This window comes from Pleurodeles waltl, chromosome 4_2 (genome assembly GCF_031143425.1).
Source record: "Pleurodeles waltl isolate 20211129_DDA chromosome 4_2, aPleWal1.hap1.20221129, whole genome shotgun sequence".
Taxonomy (NCBI): domain Eukaryota; kingdom Metazoa; phylum Chordata; class Amphibia; order Caudata; family Salamandridae; genus Pleurodeles; species Pleurodeles waltl.
In genome coordinates this window covers 557,932,194-557,949,742 of record NC_090443.1, presented here as the reverse complement: position 1 = coordinate 557,949,742, position 17,549 = coordinate 557,932,194, and the positions used below count along the sequence as shown (strand labels likewise).

Genomic DNA, 17,549 nt, shown 5'->3' with positions numbered 1-17,549 from the left:
TTGAGTACAGTGCTTGCCAAAACAACCCTGGAACAAGCCGCACTGCATGGGGATATCGTCTATTGCTTCATAGGAAATGCCCATCGACAGGGATGGAGGGTAGTTGCAGGCTCAAGCCCCCCAGTTTCCCACCAGGAGCCCCTGGCCCCTGGTTGAGAATGACCAAACAATATAGGGGTCCCGGGTACCCTGTCCCTACTAACCTAGAGCAAGTCAACCACTTTTTCTTGTAATTTGGTCACTTTGAGAAAACTCACCTGACTTCCTGGAGCTCTGTCTGGGCTTAAAGAGTGAAATGAACCTTCACCAGGACTTCACGTCAGGCCATCTGGATTTGCCACACAAACACATTGCACGCAACAAGATAACAGAGACTCAAAGTGACCAGATACTTTGGCTCGAAGGATGGTCATCTGGTCACACCGTGACTTATGAAAAAGTATTCCACTCACCTTAGGAGCGTAAAAGGACTCTGAGACCCGGGTTCTCTGTGCCCAAACTGGTATCAGCAAGAGGCTAAGGGATGGGGGGGCTCTCATGGAGTTCTGACCTGGGTCCGGTCAGAGCTTTTTAACCCAGACAAGGAGGAGCGATCTTCCCAGTCCTGCGGTAGTCATCCCGTGCATTTTGTGACATGGCAGACCGGAGAAGGAAGCCCAATGCTGAGGGCTTCTAGTCTCTAGCCTGCCAGGGGCCCTGACCAGGGGCCTGGTCACAGCTTTCGAACAAGTAGGGAAGACCTCACGGGGGCTGTGGGACCCTGTTCTGCCCACCCTGCAACACTGCAGGTCACAAAAGGGGGCCCAGGGCAGGGGACTTCCACCCTGGGCCCATTGGGGTTCTGTGGCAGTGCCCAGTCACAGCTTCTGAGCTCAGACAGGCACGAAAGGCCTTATCATGTCTGTCAGTTCCTTGTCTGGGGCATTTTGAGACAAGGCGGGTCAGTGCACAGAGCCCAGGGCCCAGGGCCCAGGGCCCCGGTATTCCAACTCAAGGCTCTCTGGGGCTCCATTTGGAGCCCGGTAGAGGTTTCTCATCCCTAGCAAGTAGAGTAGGTCATGCACTTTGCAACTTGATGTCCAGATACCAGGCCCCCGGGATCCTCACCCGGGACCCACCAGACCACTACCAATTGTTGCAATCCCTGCACACCAAATGGCATGGGAGGCATTCAAGAGAATGTATCTGGCCTCCTGGAGCCCTGACTGGGATTCAAGCCTCAAACAAACCCTCATTGGGACTTCCAAGCAACTTGAAATTCTGAATAATGAGTCACATGAAGGAAATGATGGGTTTTGTTTATTTATTTTGAGTACAAAATGTCACCAGTGAGGTTAGCATGACACAATTTGCAACATCCATGTATGCGTGGTATAGGACGCCTAGTTTGAATTACACCCAAGCTTACATTATGGGGGTCATTACGACCCTGGCATTCTTCAGTCATTGTAGTCCAACCGATTTGGTCGCGGTCTGACTGCCACATTACGAACATGGCGTTTGCGCCACGGTCAGACCACCAGCACTTCCAGTTTTTCCCCACAGGAGGGAATGGCAGTGCTGGCGGTCCTAATCCACCAGGGCGACTCTCCAAGCTGATCTGCCCTGGGGATTACAACCCCCGCGCCGCCAGCTTTTACATGGCATGGGCAGTGCAGGGGCCCCCATGGCCAGCTCCATCACGCTGTTCACTTTCTGCTTTGCAGACAGCGAACAGCGCGACGGGTGCTAGTGCACCCTGCGCACTGCAGCTTTGCTGCTGGCTCAAGTATGAGCTGGCATCAATGTTGTAGGCTGTTTCCCGCTGGGCGAGCTGACCCAGTGGGAAACTCCTAATGTGGCCTGCGGGAAGGCGGCCACACCGATGGCATTCTGACTGCAGGAGGTTTGCAGATGGCCTTTTCCATCTGCCAAACTCAGATGACATGATTGCTAAAAAATTCAAGGGTCCTAAATAGAAGCAGCATGTTACTGGGATGTTTTCACCATGCTGTAAAATCTCCCCAGAACTCTGCAATTGAAAGTAAAATCCCATAAAATGGGGAATTACAGAATTAGACTGATTTTTCTGGTTGTATACCACATGGAATTTACCACCTGCTTTTTTTGTAAAAACATTTGCATGATACAAGCAGGAGACTGGTTTGGACAGAAAATGTCTCTTGGCAGGTCCCACTTCTGTGCTATTTGTTTAATGGCAGATGCAAGCTTTCCTACAAAAATTAAAACATAATTGCAAAATGTGATATTTGAGGAAATTTTACATAACTCGAAATTTGAAAATGTCATGAAATTTGCCAGTTTAGTTAAAATTTCATCTAGTCAGTAGCTGTGCCCTAGGGAAATGCAGGATGATGGCTCAGACAAAATCCAGGTGCTAAATTACCATTATTTATTAACAAGCACGGGCAATGTGCCCAAGGTATAAAATGTTGAGCTGTTAGCTTTACCAATGCTTTCTGCTAAGCAACATGTGAACATGCACCAAGAAGGCTGCAAGTGCATGTGGGGTGACAGTGTATGAGTTTTATAAATCAGCATGTTCCACGATGGCTACCATGTATCAAGAAGCACAGCCAAATGTGCATCATGACAGACAATTTTAATTTACTTGTCCAACGTAGTGGATCGGCATGTCAGAGTGGCAAATAACAATTTATGAAAAGTAAATAGAAAATATGCATGAAACCCATCAAAATGACAGAAGCAGCCCAGCAGCATTTGGTAGCTGTGGGGCCTTTGTAAAAATAATTGAATAAGTAGATGAGTTAGTAACGTGTGGCGCCTGATGAGGAGTAGAGGAGATTTAGAAAAATGTGGGCGAGAGAAAGGCAATACATGCACCATAGAAAATATGATTTACCGCAAATATGCAGTGGAAGGGTATCACTCATCCCGTCAGAACTCTGTGAGATTAAAGTTCTCCTGGGTGGCACAAACATAGGAAGGGGGAGAAAAAATATTGAATAAAAAGCAGACAATAATACCGTTAACAAAGCTATCTAATCATAAGGAAGGGGATGACTCGAAGCCCTGTATAAATTATGTATTGGAAACAATAGGTCTGCCTATATAGAACTAGAGGTGGTTTTTGCTAATACCTAAAAAGTGGCTTCTCTCAATAGGAATTAAAAATCATATTTGAGTCTTGATTCTTAGCTATTCCAAAGAGCTGACATTGTAAAAATGTGTTAAAAAGTGGAAATAATAAGTAATTTAATGCTTTGGTTTGCAGGATCGTGCACACCATCATCCAATGAAATGGATCCAAAGAACATTATACTTATAAATGAAAATACAGAAATTAAAGATGGTAACATGGCGGAGTTTGCATGTAAATCAGGTTTTTACAAGAAACCTAATCACAAAATGACAGTAAAGTGCATAAGGGGGAAGCTGGATTATCCAGAGTGTGACAACAGTAAGTATTCTTTCTTAAAATGTGAATGAAGTTGTCTAAACCTAATACAGATATTTATAAAATTGAAGCAAATCCTCTATTGAATACTTTGCCATTTAGAGATATATTTATCCCTCTAAGCAGTTTCCTGAGCTGTTTTTCTAAAATATTCTTAACACTACTAGTGCCTCAATTTGCCTATTGGTGTTTTTTTAAAACTTTTTTTTTTCATGTTTTCTGCTCTGCTTCCTTTTAACAATTTTATTTATTTTATAAACATACAGTGAACAAAAGAAAAGTTCATCAGGTAATGTTCACATGTATATTGTTTCATAAAGTGACTACAATAAGGTTAACTTGACCTGGTTTGTGATACAAATTAGCTGATATCGTAATCAGTTAAACCAAATAAGAATAACCATTCCTCAACCATTCCCCCTCCCTCCCAGCCCAGCTTCTATGTAGGGTCCATGTAGTTCCCGTCATCCCTATGTGTTAGAGTTGTCTTTTCACAAGTTCAAAGAGTTATAGCGGTCTTCCAGGGAGTAGGGGTCAGGCCTAAGCCCCCTTTCACTTAACCTGCATGATTATTAGGCCATCCCACTCACTGGTATGTGTTGGTTTGTGTGCAAGCATAAACGAGTAGTGTCCTAGTCATCTCCGCCCAGGCCACCAGTGTTTCTTGGGCTTTGTCGTCTCTCCTGGTCCTTCTGTTACCTCTTCTGCCCCTGCTCGTTCTGTCATATCTGAATCCCATGAACGTCTAGTTGGGGCCCTAGGACTAAGCCATTGAATAGATATATGCGTTGTTTGGCAACCACGAGGCTCAACATTGTATAGTGTCTGCTGAGTTTCTTAGCTGGGTTTTGTGGTATTAGTCCTAGCAAGCACTTGTTTATCTGCAGTGGTACATCCCATCCTGCTGCTGCTTCTAGCTGGGCAAGGCCTTCCCCCCAGTATCTCCTTATTGTGAGGCAGATCCAATACAAATGAAGAAAGTCAGTGTCATCTGCCCCACATTTTGGGCCAGTATTGGGAAAGTATTGTCTCAGGAGGGGTATTTGATGTGTAAAGGTCTGGGGGCTCAGGTATAGCATATGTATAAATTTATATTGAATTAGTTTGAAGCGGACACTGACCGCTACTTCTTTAACCCCCATATGTACTTTGGTCCACTCCTTTGGGGTAAGTTCCTTTCCCATATATAAATGCCAGTGATTTTCTATTGGTATGTGTTGTACTGGTCTATCTGTGCAAGGTGTTCGGTATATGTGTGTTATGAGCCTGCAGCCCCCTGCCATTCCGAGCAGGGTGCCCAGTGTTTGGGTCGGAGAGGGTGCCACAGAGAATGTGGGCCATAGTTGTCTGGCTATTGCCGCAATTTTTGCAAATTGTTAAAAGCGTCCCGAACCTATGTTAAATGATTCCTGTGCTTGTTGATAAATCTATCTTCGGGGTAGAGGTCAGAGAGCATTAGACAACCTCCCTTCTGCAATTTTGTTGCTGACATTACCCGCTTCATCTGCATGAAGGGAAGTAGTATCCAGGTGTCCATGTCTGGGGAGTAAGGTGCTCTCTTAATAACTCTCGGGACCAACGTTCTCACATCTTCCCCATTAGTTTAATCAAAAAGGGGAATGTATGGGAGATTCTTCCACCCTTCATCATAAGTTCCCTTGATTGGTAGGTCTCATGTGTTCCCTTGAATAGACGCCTCTCCCAATTTGGCTCCCCGTCTAGCCAATGTACTGAGCGTTGCACCTGGGTGGCTAGATAGTATAGTTCTAGGTCAGGGATCTCTAATCCACCTTTCTCCCATTCTCTCTGGAGTGTGGACACTCTGACCCAACATCATTTGCCTTGCCACAGGAGGAACTAGCAGCTGATCTAGTTCCTTAAATACTGACCTTGGGATTTCATAATAAGGCCCCTGCATTATCTCTGGGCATCGTGGTAGTACCACTATTTTTGACAATGCTATTTTTCCCATTAATAATCGCAGTGTGTTCCAAAATGGTATGGTACATTCCAAGTATGCAATTATCGAACCCAGATTGAGATTATAGAATTGATGTTTATCGTGGGTAATGTGCAGGCCTAAATATTTGACCTTATCTGTTTTCCATGGGAGGCCCTTTAGTGTGTTTCCCTGTAGTTGTTGTCTCAGTAGGATTCCAAGAGGGTACAAGGCTGATTTTTGCACATTAACTCTGAGACATGAGAATTCCCAGTATTCTTGCATCATGTTTAATAATAGTGGGACTGAAATGTCTGGGCATCTGAGATAGATCAGGGCATCATCTGTATATGGGGATACTATGGCCCTCGTTATGACTTGGGCGGGCGGAAAAGTTTGTCTGCTGAAGTTCCAACTGGTAGGTTGCCGCCAGTGTGGCAGCCTCCCCGCCGGGGCCATTACGAGTTTCCTGTTGGGTCAGCAGCCGGAAACTGAGTTTCTGCCCGCTGGCCCAGCGGGAAACAGCTTAAAGCATTGTCGCCGGCTCTTAATAGAATCGGTGGCAATGCTGTAGTGCGTAGGGTGCACCAGCACCCGTTGCAATTTTCAGTGTCTGCAAAGCAGACAGTGAACATTGCAACGGGGCTGGCCAGGGGACCCCAAGTGCATGGGCAGTGCAGGGGTGCCCCTGAGGCCCCCTGCACCCATCTCTGCCAGCCTTTTTATGGCAGTTTTACCGCCATGAATTTGCTGGCGGCGAAGAGGGGTTGTAATCCCCAGGGCAGCGCTGATTGCAGCGCTTCCCTGGTGGATTAGGACCGCCAGCACTGCCAGACCATTGTGTAGTCGAAATCTGGCAGTGCTTGCGGTCTGACCGTGGCACTACCGCCATGGTCATAATATGGCACTCGGACCGTCGCATTGGCGGCGGTCCGACCACCACCGCGACCCTGGCAGTCATTAGACCACCAGGGTCGTAATGAGGCCCTGTATGTTCCCTGGCTCCCACTTTTATGCCCCATCCTATAAGGACATGGCACAGTCAGCATGCCACTGGTTCTATTGCAAAGATGAATATTAATGGAGAAAAGGGTTATCCATGTCGAGTCCCCCTTTGCAGAAGGATCTCCTCCGAGACATATTACCCCATTCGCACTCTTGCTTTTGGACAGGTATATACAGAGAGCTAAGCCCTGCCTTCTCCAGTACACTCCACACATAGTCCCAATGCAGGGAGTCGAAGGCTTGTTCTATGTCCAAAAAAGTCAGTGCATAGCTTCCCTCCTGCACTTGTGGATCGTGTATCACATGTGCTAATCACCTTAGGTTTCTCAAAGTGTTCCTCCTCCGGATAAAAGCTGACTGGCCCTCACATATCAATCGAGGCAAATATGGAAGATGTCGAGCTGCCAGTACATGGCTGAGAAGTATAAGATCAACATTTAACATTGATACAGGCAGTAGGACCCTGCCTCCATCTGTTCCTTTCCTGGCTTTGGTATTAGGGATATCAGTGCTTCGGTCATGGAACCCAGTAATTCCCCCCTCGTATACGCCTCTGCATAAACTTCTCTCAGTTTATCTAGTAGTATGGTTGGGAAATGTTTATACATTTCAGAGGGTAAGCTGTCTCCCTGGTCGCTTCGGCCGATTTTAAGGTCTTTAGTGCTTCTAGCTGGGTGAGAGGGGCCCCCAAGATTTTTTGTTCATCAGGAAATAGATTTGCCAATAGAAGTTGATCCAGGTAGGGCATTAGGTCTTGATCCTTACCCGTTAATTGTGGTGTTGTGTATACTGCACTTAGGTGGGCAGCTAATATCTCATTAATTAACTGTTGTGTGTATTTCATGGTGCCATAACTATTTTTAATGCAAGTATGGGTTGAAGTGCTTGCTCTGACCCGATCAGCCTAGCTAATAGCCTCCTTGTCTCCCTTGAACTAACAGCTTTGTCTAGTCTTCTTTCTGTTGTGTTTATCTAAGAGATCCCATGTTTCACAGAGCTTGTATTTTTGTCTATACGATGTTGGAGCCAGGGATGCATCAGAAGCAAGTTGTTTTTCTAATTGCTCTAATTCAGGCTCCTGCTTGGTCAGATCTTGTTCCAAGGCACACTGCACCCTAGCCAAAGTGGCGATACATATCCCACGAATATTCGGTGGCCCTAATCCTTGTCGTGTTCCAGTTAGTCTCAAAATATTGTGTCAGAGATTTTGCTATAGAGTCGTGGAATACTGAGTCAGACATGGATTCAACCTGTAGGGTCCACAGTGGGGATTTTGGTGTCTGTCTACTAAAGGAGTAAGTCAGTAGAAGTCCGGAATGATCTGAGATTTATCTTGCCAAGTAATGAATACTTGACACTCAGTAGGCGGCCGACGTTTGAAGGAAAAAGCAGTGCAGATGACCATGAGTGTTATTGGCCGAAAAGTGACAGGAAGATGTACGAGTTTGGGGGTCATGCTGGCACCATACATCAAGGAGTCCCAAACTGTGAAGTGTCTGGTGTAATGCCATTTTGGCATGGGAGTTCAAGACCCATCCATGGGGGAGAGTTCTGTCAACCATCCCATCCATCACGCAACTGTACAATTTGATACAATCCCCCCTCCTTTGGGCAGTAGCCATGGGTGCAACTGCGCACACATGAGGTCGGTGTGCCCCGCCCCTAGTCCCCAATCCCCCAGTTATAAATAGTCAATGAAGATGAAGATCAAGCATTGTAATGTAGATACTATCTAGGTCCTGCGGCCCTGTTCGTCGCAAACTCTCTGCCAAGAGTCCAGTGATTCTCATCGGTCGGAGAATCCCAGACTTCTCCTTCCCAGGTCTATATCAATGCCCAATATTGTGGTACACCCATCAATGAGTAGTTACTGGTAATGTTGTGCAGTAAAAACGCTAGAGCATAGTGGCCCCTGTTTGTTTTTTTCCCCTGTCATTTGATCTTTGATTGTCTAGTAACCCAAGTCTTTTAAGCGGATCCTGGGCTCACCATTACTTTCAGTCTAGGGAAGTGTTCTCCTCTGTGTTATCTGGAAGTTGGCTAAGATGAGCTTATGGGTTGTGTAGATCTGTTGGGACTGTCTCAGATTGTAGTGTTCCTTCTTTGGCCACCATGATGGATCCATTGATAGGAATTGAGGAGTCTCCTGACTTTGTGAGGGCGTCTTTCATTGGTTACCCATCTCATGGTTGTTTTTGCATCAGAGATCTCTCAATTCGTGGAACATTTCCCCGTCATCCAGGCTGATCGAGTCCAGCCAGCCGGCTGCTTGCTGAGGAGTTTAAAAAAGTGAACTTTGCCTTCATGTTGTTTCTCCCAAACGTGCTGGAAAGATTAGGCTATATTTGAGATTGTGGTCTCTCATTCTCTGCTTGACTATTAGGAACTTTCACTGAAGCTCCTGGACCCTCTTGGTATAGTCCTGGAAGATCTGCATGGTGGTGCCCTCATAGTGGGGGGACCTTGTGGCCAAACATGTTGAAAGATGTGGTCTCTGTCTCTGTGGTTAAACAGTTGCACGATCATGGCACGTGGCGGGGCTCCTGGTTTCGGTTCGGGCCAAGTGACCTATGAACCCATTCCAGCAAGAAAAGTTTGGACAGTTTGATTAAAGGCATCACTGATTAAACCGATTGTTCAATGAAGAGTTCTGCGGAGGGTCCTGCAGCGCATTCCAGGAATCCCAGAAAGCAGAGATTATTACGCCTGGAACGACCCTCCACATCCTCCAGACAATCCTCTAGCTGTCTTGCAGTAGGTTGAAGATTTTCCACTTTGCATTGTAGTTCTTGGATGGTGGTCTTGAGTATGACAAGGTCTCTTTCCATGGCAGTCACCCTGTCTACTACTTTTCGGAGATTGAGGCGCAGGTGGTTAATGTCTATGGCCATTGGGTCCATTTAGGTTTCAAGGGCTTCTTGTGTACCATGGATGGATGCTAGAATTTCAGATGTGGTGTGTGGTGCTGTGTGGCCCTTCGGCGGGACGGCGTCCACCGACTGCACAGCACTTGTTTCCCTTCCCGACACTGTGTACTGTGTGATAGTATTGGCCTGTGAGCCTCTTGCAGCCCTGTCGTTCAACATAGCTGCTCCTTACGATGAGATGTCGATTACTGTGATAGCGCTCTATGCCTGGTGACGGAAAGAAGGATGTCTCTGGTCCCAGATGTCAGCGGTGGCCTGTTATAATGTCTAGATGATCTCCGTGGGATCAGGTAGTCAGCGTGTGGTTTGTGGGGACCATATGGGAGCAAGGCAGCAAAGCTTTTGGGGTGGCTGCAGCAGATGGTGCCGTATTATGGTCAACGGGCCACCGATGAAGTGCGATTTTGTAAGCAAGGAGGAGCGCCACAACCTCAAGTGCACCTAGACAGTCTTTAAGACTCCCCCTGTTCGACCAGTAATACTCCCTGAGAGTCAATAGTTCTACAGCCCTAGGTGGGGGGGGAAATAGTTGTTCCCCATGATCTTTACTACTGCACTGTGGATTATCTATGTATGAAGGAGGTCTGGTCTTGGCCGTCTCTCCCTTCTATGCGGTTGGTAACTGTTTTGTTGTGTTGGTTTGTTATATTATTGGGGCCCTCTTGGCAGGGGTCGGGCCCTTTTTCAGTTCATCCCCAGGGTCATGTGCTAGATCACAGCAGCCCCCACACCGATTGGATCTCTCAACCGCACACTCCTAGGGCTGCACTGGCCTGCGGGCAGGCCGTCTGTCAGGGTCAGGGGGCTGTTAGTTGGTGTCTCCTGTGTGCTCCTCACCAAGTTCACACCTTGGCAGTGCCTTCCATCTGCCGGCCCGGGTCGCGGCACGCAAGATCACCATGGCCCCAAAAACTACATAATTACAAGTTGTGCATCAGTGATACGCACACCTGCGTACAAGTGTGTGGCAATCTGTGGTATGCACATTACAGAAGCTTCTAGATTCGTGGTTGGTTATCACACTGCGATACTGACAGGAAGTGACTGCACATTTTGGTGGCCATATTGGTGCAGCATTGTAGCAATATATGTATGCATTGGTGATACGCACACCTAAATACAAGTTCATGTCCATCTTTGGTATGCACATTGGTTACCTGTACATCAGTGATAAGCACCCTATTTACTTCATTTTCTCCAGAATATAATTACACATCTTTCACAGCAAGTCAATTTTATATGTTAAAAAAATACATTTTTATTCAAAGGCATCAACCAGTATGACGATGCAGGCTATTACACCACCCAGTCCATTTCTCCAGGAACCTGGAGAACTACTGTTGAGATAGAGACTTTGATACACATCCTTTAATGCATGTTTATGTGCCATAGATAGTACAAACCATATGGGAAATGTCACTTGCTTTACTATTACCTAGTAGTAGAAGGACAAAATGTATTTGATCATTTGCCAGATTACACGTATTAAGGTGATGAGGATCTCGATAAATTATATTGACTGTAAAACAACTAGATACCCACTTTGAGGGATAGGTGAACTTAGTAGTATACAGGCACACATATTTTACTCGTATTCAGATGTATCCATTGACTCGTATGTAAGTGCTTTAAAAATGCTAGCATAATTTTTTGATTTCGAAGTCTTTATTTCTCAGTTTACTCATGATCAAATTGTATGTAGAAGGATGATTTGGATAAAAAAGTAGGAGAACTAGTGCTCTCTTTAGAGTGTGTTGGGATACATAGTATGTCAGATCAAAGGAATTATGGAGAGCCTCTGGTTACAATACAAATAGATGGTATTGGCATATCTTGATTGATAGATTCAGGATCTAAAATTATCATCATCTCGAAAGATAGGTATAAGAATTTTTGGTCCTGTAAAGTGTTATTACCACCTGACATCTTTGCTATTGCTTTCGAAGGAAGCAAAATTAAGCTTATGGGATATTTCCTGGCCAATTTTTCGTTTGAAGACAGGACTGTTAGAGGAAAAGTGTATGTTGCCTACACAGGAATGAATGTTTTAGGATGGTGGCATCAAGTGGATTTTAGAATGGTTATTAGACCTGGACCAAAACGTTCTGTTTCACTGGTAGGATGTGTAACAGGTCAGTCATGGAAACATTATTTTCCATCTGTTTTAAATAAAACAGTGGGCATGGTTAAAGATTTCGAACACACCATTAAAATAAAATATAGAGTATTACCGGTAAAACACAAACTTCATAATGTACCACATAGTGTTTGGCAACAATTAACCAAAATTCTTAGAAGATATGCAAAATGATGGAATCTTTGAACCAGTTGACATCACATTATGGCTTTCGCTGATTATTCTAGCCAAGAAAAGACAGGAGAGTTGTGATTATATGTTGATCTTAGAGCAGTCAACAAAACTATTTGAATTGAAAATTATCCTTTACCAAGAATTTAAGATCTTATCACAGCTGTAGGTCCTTCCAAATGGTTTATGAAACTAGCTCTCCGAGTGGCTTGTCATCACATAGTTTTAGATGAAAAGTTACAACATGTCACAGCATTTATTACACCTGATGGTAGATTTTTGTTTAGCTGCATACCATTTAGACTGGCCTCTGCTGCTTCTGTGTTTCAGAAAATTATGTCAAGAATGTATGTAGGTCTAATTGTTGTAGCTGTATTTCAAGATGATCTATTAATTCATTCTAATACAGATGAAACTCATGTCAAAGCACTTGAAAATGTTTTAACTATTTTGCAAACCAATGGGGTTACCTTGAGAGATGACAAATGCACATTCTGTGTGAATGAAATCAAATATTTAGGTCATGTTTTTCCAGTGAAGGAGTCAAACCTAAACCAAGTATTGTTAATGGGATAATTAAAGCTCCTCACCCTACAGATAAAGATCAGTTATGCTTCTTCATAGGGTTGTATGAATTTTACTCACAGTTCATCAGATATTTTGCAGGATTAACAGAATGTTTTAGAGTATTGTTGAACAAAATGTTCTGAATACGTATGGACCTCCACTTGTCAGAACAACTTTGAACTATTCAAGAAATGTATAGTGGAAGCACCGGCTCTGCAAGCTTATGTAGAATGACATGAAACTTTTATTACGGTGCATGCAAGTTCTTATGTATGGGAGCAGTGTTATCACAGATTGAGGGATGGGTTTGCTTTGAGAAGAATGAAAGAAGTTGAGAGGAGATATTCAGTAACAGAAAAAGTAATGCTGGTCTTTGTTTGGGGCATAGAAAAAATGCAAGCCACATTTATGGGGGAGAAAATTCTGTTTAAGAACAGACCACCAACCTCTAGTAGACATTACTTCAGGCAGTAAGTTAAAGAAATCCTCTTTGAGACTAGCTAGATTGTCCACAAAACTGTTAGAATTTCCCTTTACAGTAATCTATATTGCTGGAGGAAAGAATGCAAGAGCAGATGTTTCATCAGGGATGTCAATCAAAGATGAGTTGAGTGAGGAAACGATACAAGATGAGGTTGAGGAATGCATAAAAGCTATGGTGGAATATTGTATAATTTGTCAAGATATGGATATCTGGTATAGTGCTTTGAAAGACCATAGGATTTTGAATCAAGTCATGAAGTTTGTAACTATTGGATGGCTGGTTCGCATAGTGACTCATGTTTGATACCATTTTCTTTGTTTGGAGCCTTGAAGAATTCCCTGAGTAGGGATGAAACACGTGTTGGCTGAACTCTTCATGTGACCAAGATGATCAATGCATTAAAGATTTTATGTATCAAACAAATGATACTGATTGTGCATTTGGAAGTCAAGTAAAGGATGTTCTTCTGACTTAATGTTGGAACTATCTGCTTCAAATACATTTGATATTGATATTGATTGTGTTGCTAAATGTGCCTGGACCATTATGTATGAAATATGCTTGATTACAGTTAGGAGTACTCTGCTACATTCTATGTCTGTTGGTCTTGTGTTAAAAACTTACACATCTGGGCAACAGGTATGTTGTATTGTGTTGAGCACCCTTTCTACAGTAATATTGGTATGAAGCGACATGTGCAGCAAATAGACCATTGTTGCCATGTTTGAAGTCTAATAATTGTTGTGGGCATACAGATCCACCCAACACTCTGTGACAGGCATGGTTCCTTTTGAGCTTATGAGGGGAAGAACAGTGCCATCTTTGTTATGTCCTTTCTGGAAAGTTAAACCGTTGGATCAAAGCTGCAATGGTAAAAGATATTCACAAGTTGCTTAAAATGCAAGTGCCAAACAAAACAGGTTGAGATGTGAAATGAAAATAAAAAAAAAAATAATATTAGAGGTGAGACCAGATGCAAAATTAAGGTTGGAGTCATGGTTCGCATCAGAGATCCCATATTGCTGCAAAAAGGAGCTTCAAAGTTCAGAGATTCCACTCAGGTAACTGAAATTTAGAGGTCAGTCTGTAAAATTGTCTAATGGTCAATGATGGAACATCTCTTGGGTAGCAAATAGCTATGAACCTATTGTTACAAAGGACATGGCAAAGAATGGTAGTCAGGAATCTACATTTATGGATGATATAAGTAAAGACAAAAGTGTTGAAAGTAACAAAAATGGTGATGGTCCAAAGGTATCAAGAATTAACTTTATGCAAAAGTATCAACAAAAAGAAATCCCAGAAAGATTTAGAGATTAATGAAATTTTAACTCTGATGTAATTTTCATTGTTGCATTCATATCAATACTTGGTATGAGTGCACATCTATCTTTGTATTCAATGTATATAGTTATTGTTATTCCTTTTAGTTATTATAAGGGGGGAGATATGTTGTATCCTAGGTTCTTGGAATTCATAATCCTTAGTGATGTAATAGGTAGCTGAACTGACTAATTGGACAGTGTTTTTTGTGAAATGTATTAGTTTATCTTTTGAATAGTTTAGCAGTTGGAGATTGTCTCTGGGCCCTTTCAAATGTATGTTCATATCTGGCAACTTCAATAAATATTTTAAGGAAATATTTCCTTCTCCGGATCCAGTCATTACATGAGCTAACAGAACTTGAGGGAGGCCACTCACCATTTATTAAAGAAATCATAAAGCTTTTCAATTATAATTCTGTCTGTGTACATTTAAATGTAACATTTGAGATTATTAAAAAATTGTAAGCTGCAACTCAATTGCTTGCTCTGGTAATTGTGTATTTTTGGACAACCAGAAAAAAACATATATCCCTACAACCAAATGAGTCTTGCAGATGCCACGTTTACCACCTTTGTAAATCAGAAAATAGTACAGATGAACCCATTGTCAGCTATTTTTATTTGTTCCTATTTTATTACATTAGTTATGCGTAAAACATATTTTTTTCTGTATTTTGCTTGTTTTCTCGGTTAGCTTTATTAAAAATCCAAAACCTGTGGATACCTTTAGAATGCCCAACATCTGGGAAAACAGGGTGTAAATCTGGTTTGGATACTTCTTCTGGAAGAAATTTTTGACGGCTTAAGCAAGAAGTCCCCATACATCAAAAAAGGGCTCAGCACCACGGTGGGGGCTGGACCCCAAGCATTCAAGCAGACAAGGGGTTACGTTATCTAACCATCCCTTTTTTTGTTTACTTCAGTAGCCCACAGGTGGACGCAATTGCCCCATGGTGCTGATCCTTTCCCATCCCAGCAGAACTGATGGCCTACATGGCCTATGTTTGTCTAACCGCAGCATTCAAAATTATTTAATTGTTAAACTTGACTTATACCTTCTAAATACCTGCAGTACACCCTTTAAACCAGAGGTCTTCAAATTGTGTGGTGTGCCTACCTGGGAGACTGTGGCTGCATTCCCGGGGGTGGGGAGGAGTGGGAGGTGCAAATATGTCTTCAACTACTTGTAAATGAAGATGGCCTAGCAGCACAATTTTGTTTATTTGGGAATTTCCAGACTTGCTTAATTTACATTAAAAAGTATGTGAACTGCAATCCTGAGTGCCATTGGGCAGGGCAGTGAGTGGGGGCGAAAGGATCAAAGAAGTGGCCAAAAAGAACAACATATTGTGTAGCTATTTTGTTATGTTTTTACTTTCAAGTAATCACATACTAAATAGCAGGAGCATGTTAAATGAAAAATAAATGCAAGTTAAACTAATGGATTGGAAATGTACTATTTCAGATTGTAAAACCTCATTTGGCTAATGAGATCACTGCAGAGTCCCTGGGTGTGGCAAGACAGTCACACAAAGTATTCCTAGTTGCACAGTGGGAAATAGTGACTGTGTATTTATAATGCTACTAGATCCCAGACAGTAACAGGAGGCCCCGTGAATGTCAGTCATTATTTATATCTATATATATTTTATTAATAAATAATCAGTCCATTAAAAGGACACACTGCAGAACTCAACTGGTAGCATTCTAACATTACCTCTCAAGAAGAATAAATATTTGCCACTGTGGAGCTCCAAGTGATTCCAACAGTTATGCCCATATTTATACTTTTTGACGCAAAACTGCGCTAACGCAGTTTAGCGCCAAAAAAATTAGCGCCGGCTAACACCATTCTGAAGCGCCATGCGGGCGCCGTATTTATTGAATGGGGTTAGCCGGCGTTAGCCGACCGGCGCTGCCTGGTGTGCATGAAAAAAAAACACGTACACCAGGCAGCGCCGGCGTAGGGAAAAATGGCGTTTGGGCGTCCAAAAATGGGGCAAGTCAGGCTGAGGCAAAAAAAAACGTCTTAACCCGATTTGCGCCATTTTTTTTTGGCGCCCAGACGCCATTAACATGACTCCTGTCTTAGCAAAGACAGGAGTCATGCCCCCTTGCCCAATGGCCATGCCCAGGGGACTTCTGTCCCCTGGGCATGGTCATTGGGCATAGTGGCATGTAGGGGGGCACAAATCAGGCCCCCCTATGCCAAAAAAATAAAATAAATACTTACCACAACTTACCTTTTCTTCCCTGGGGTGGGTCCCTCCATCCTTGGGTGTCCTCCTGGGGTGGGCAAGGGTGGCACGGGGTGTCCCTGGGGGCTTGGGAGGGCACCTCTGGGCTCATTCTGAGCCCACAGGTCCCTTAACGCCTGCCCTGACCCAGGCGCTAAAATCCGGCACAAATGCGGGTTTTTTAGTCCCGCCCACTCCCGGGCGTCATTTTTGCACGGGAGTATAAATCCGACGCAATAGCATCGGAGTCATTTTTTAAGACGGGAACGCCTACCTTGCATATCATTAACGCAAGGAAGGTGTTCACGCAAAAAAATGACGCTAACTCCATGAACTTTGGCGCTAGACGCGTCTAACGCCAAAGTATAAATATGGAGTTAGTTTTGCGTCGAATTTGCGTCTAAAAAAACGACGCAAATTCGCCGCAAACGGAGTATAAATATGCCCCTTAGAGTCTATACTGGTTACCAAGCACACTTTATATTTGGTGATAATAACCAGCTGCACATGTTTATCTTTCAGGTAGCAGAGATGAGGAGCATGTTCCTCTTTTTTACACAGAAGGCCAGAAAGTCTGCTTTCTGTCTAAGGCCTAGGAGTGATGCCCCAGTGTAGTGCGCACAGCAGAAAGCCTGCTTTGCAGAGCTGTAGGTATGAATGGTGCTGCTAGTGCAGTTTCACCTGGTCCCACTGATATGAGGAGCCAGCTGAATTCTATGTCTGTGTTACTATTCTTCCTAATTTGCATTAGGACCCAGTGCATCCTTGGTCTGCTACTGTTGCTTTCGGCCTCTGAGTAATGGTCCAGGGGTGGGGAAAATTGAAGCAGAGGATACACCTTAATTTGGGAGTCAGAGAGATGACATTGAAGGGGGTAGTGCAAGATTGGAGCCCATGTTTTAAAATAAGGGCAGATGAGACATCCCACTTCGTGAGGTAGTAGCTATCATCAGTGAAGCATGTGCAGCAGGACTGGGGTCCAGTGGTCTAAGGGGCCCACTGTGTCACAATTATGCATTTCATCAAAAAACGTATGGGGCTCATTTTCCTTGCTAGCATTAGGGCTAAGGGTAGTTTTGCTGCATAAAGTGGAGCAACACGTGGGAGCTTATTTTTCTCCAAAGGGAGGAGATGTGGCCTGATGGTGAGAGCTGCTGACTTTGGAACTGAAGGTTCAAGTCCCAGTATTGGCTCAAGATCCTGTGATGCTGGGCAAATCACTCAATCTTCCTGAGCCTTAAAACATCTGACCTTGTGTAATGTAATGATGTTCTTACAAAGTGCTACAATGTCGTGGGGTGAATTTGCACAATATACCATTCAAAAAAAAAAAATGCAC

At 43.7% G+C, this 17,549-nt stretch overlaps 1 protein-coding gene across 1 annotated transcript in view; it reads left to right on the top strand.

Moving 5' to 3' along the window:
• The window catches only part of LOC138293098 (complement factor H-like), a 595,692-nt gene that overhangs the window by 301,169 nt on the left and 276,974 nt on the right, over positions 1-17,549 (top strand). The window contains exon 16 of the mRNA XM_069232110.1: positions 3,236-3,421. Coding sequence (XP_069088211.1) covers positions 3,236-3,421 — 186 coding nt within the window. The remainder of the gene's footprint in view (positions 1-3,235; positions 3,422-17,549) is intronic.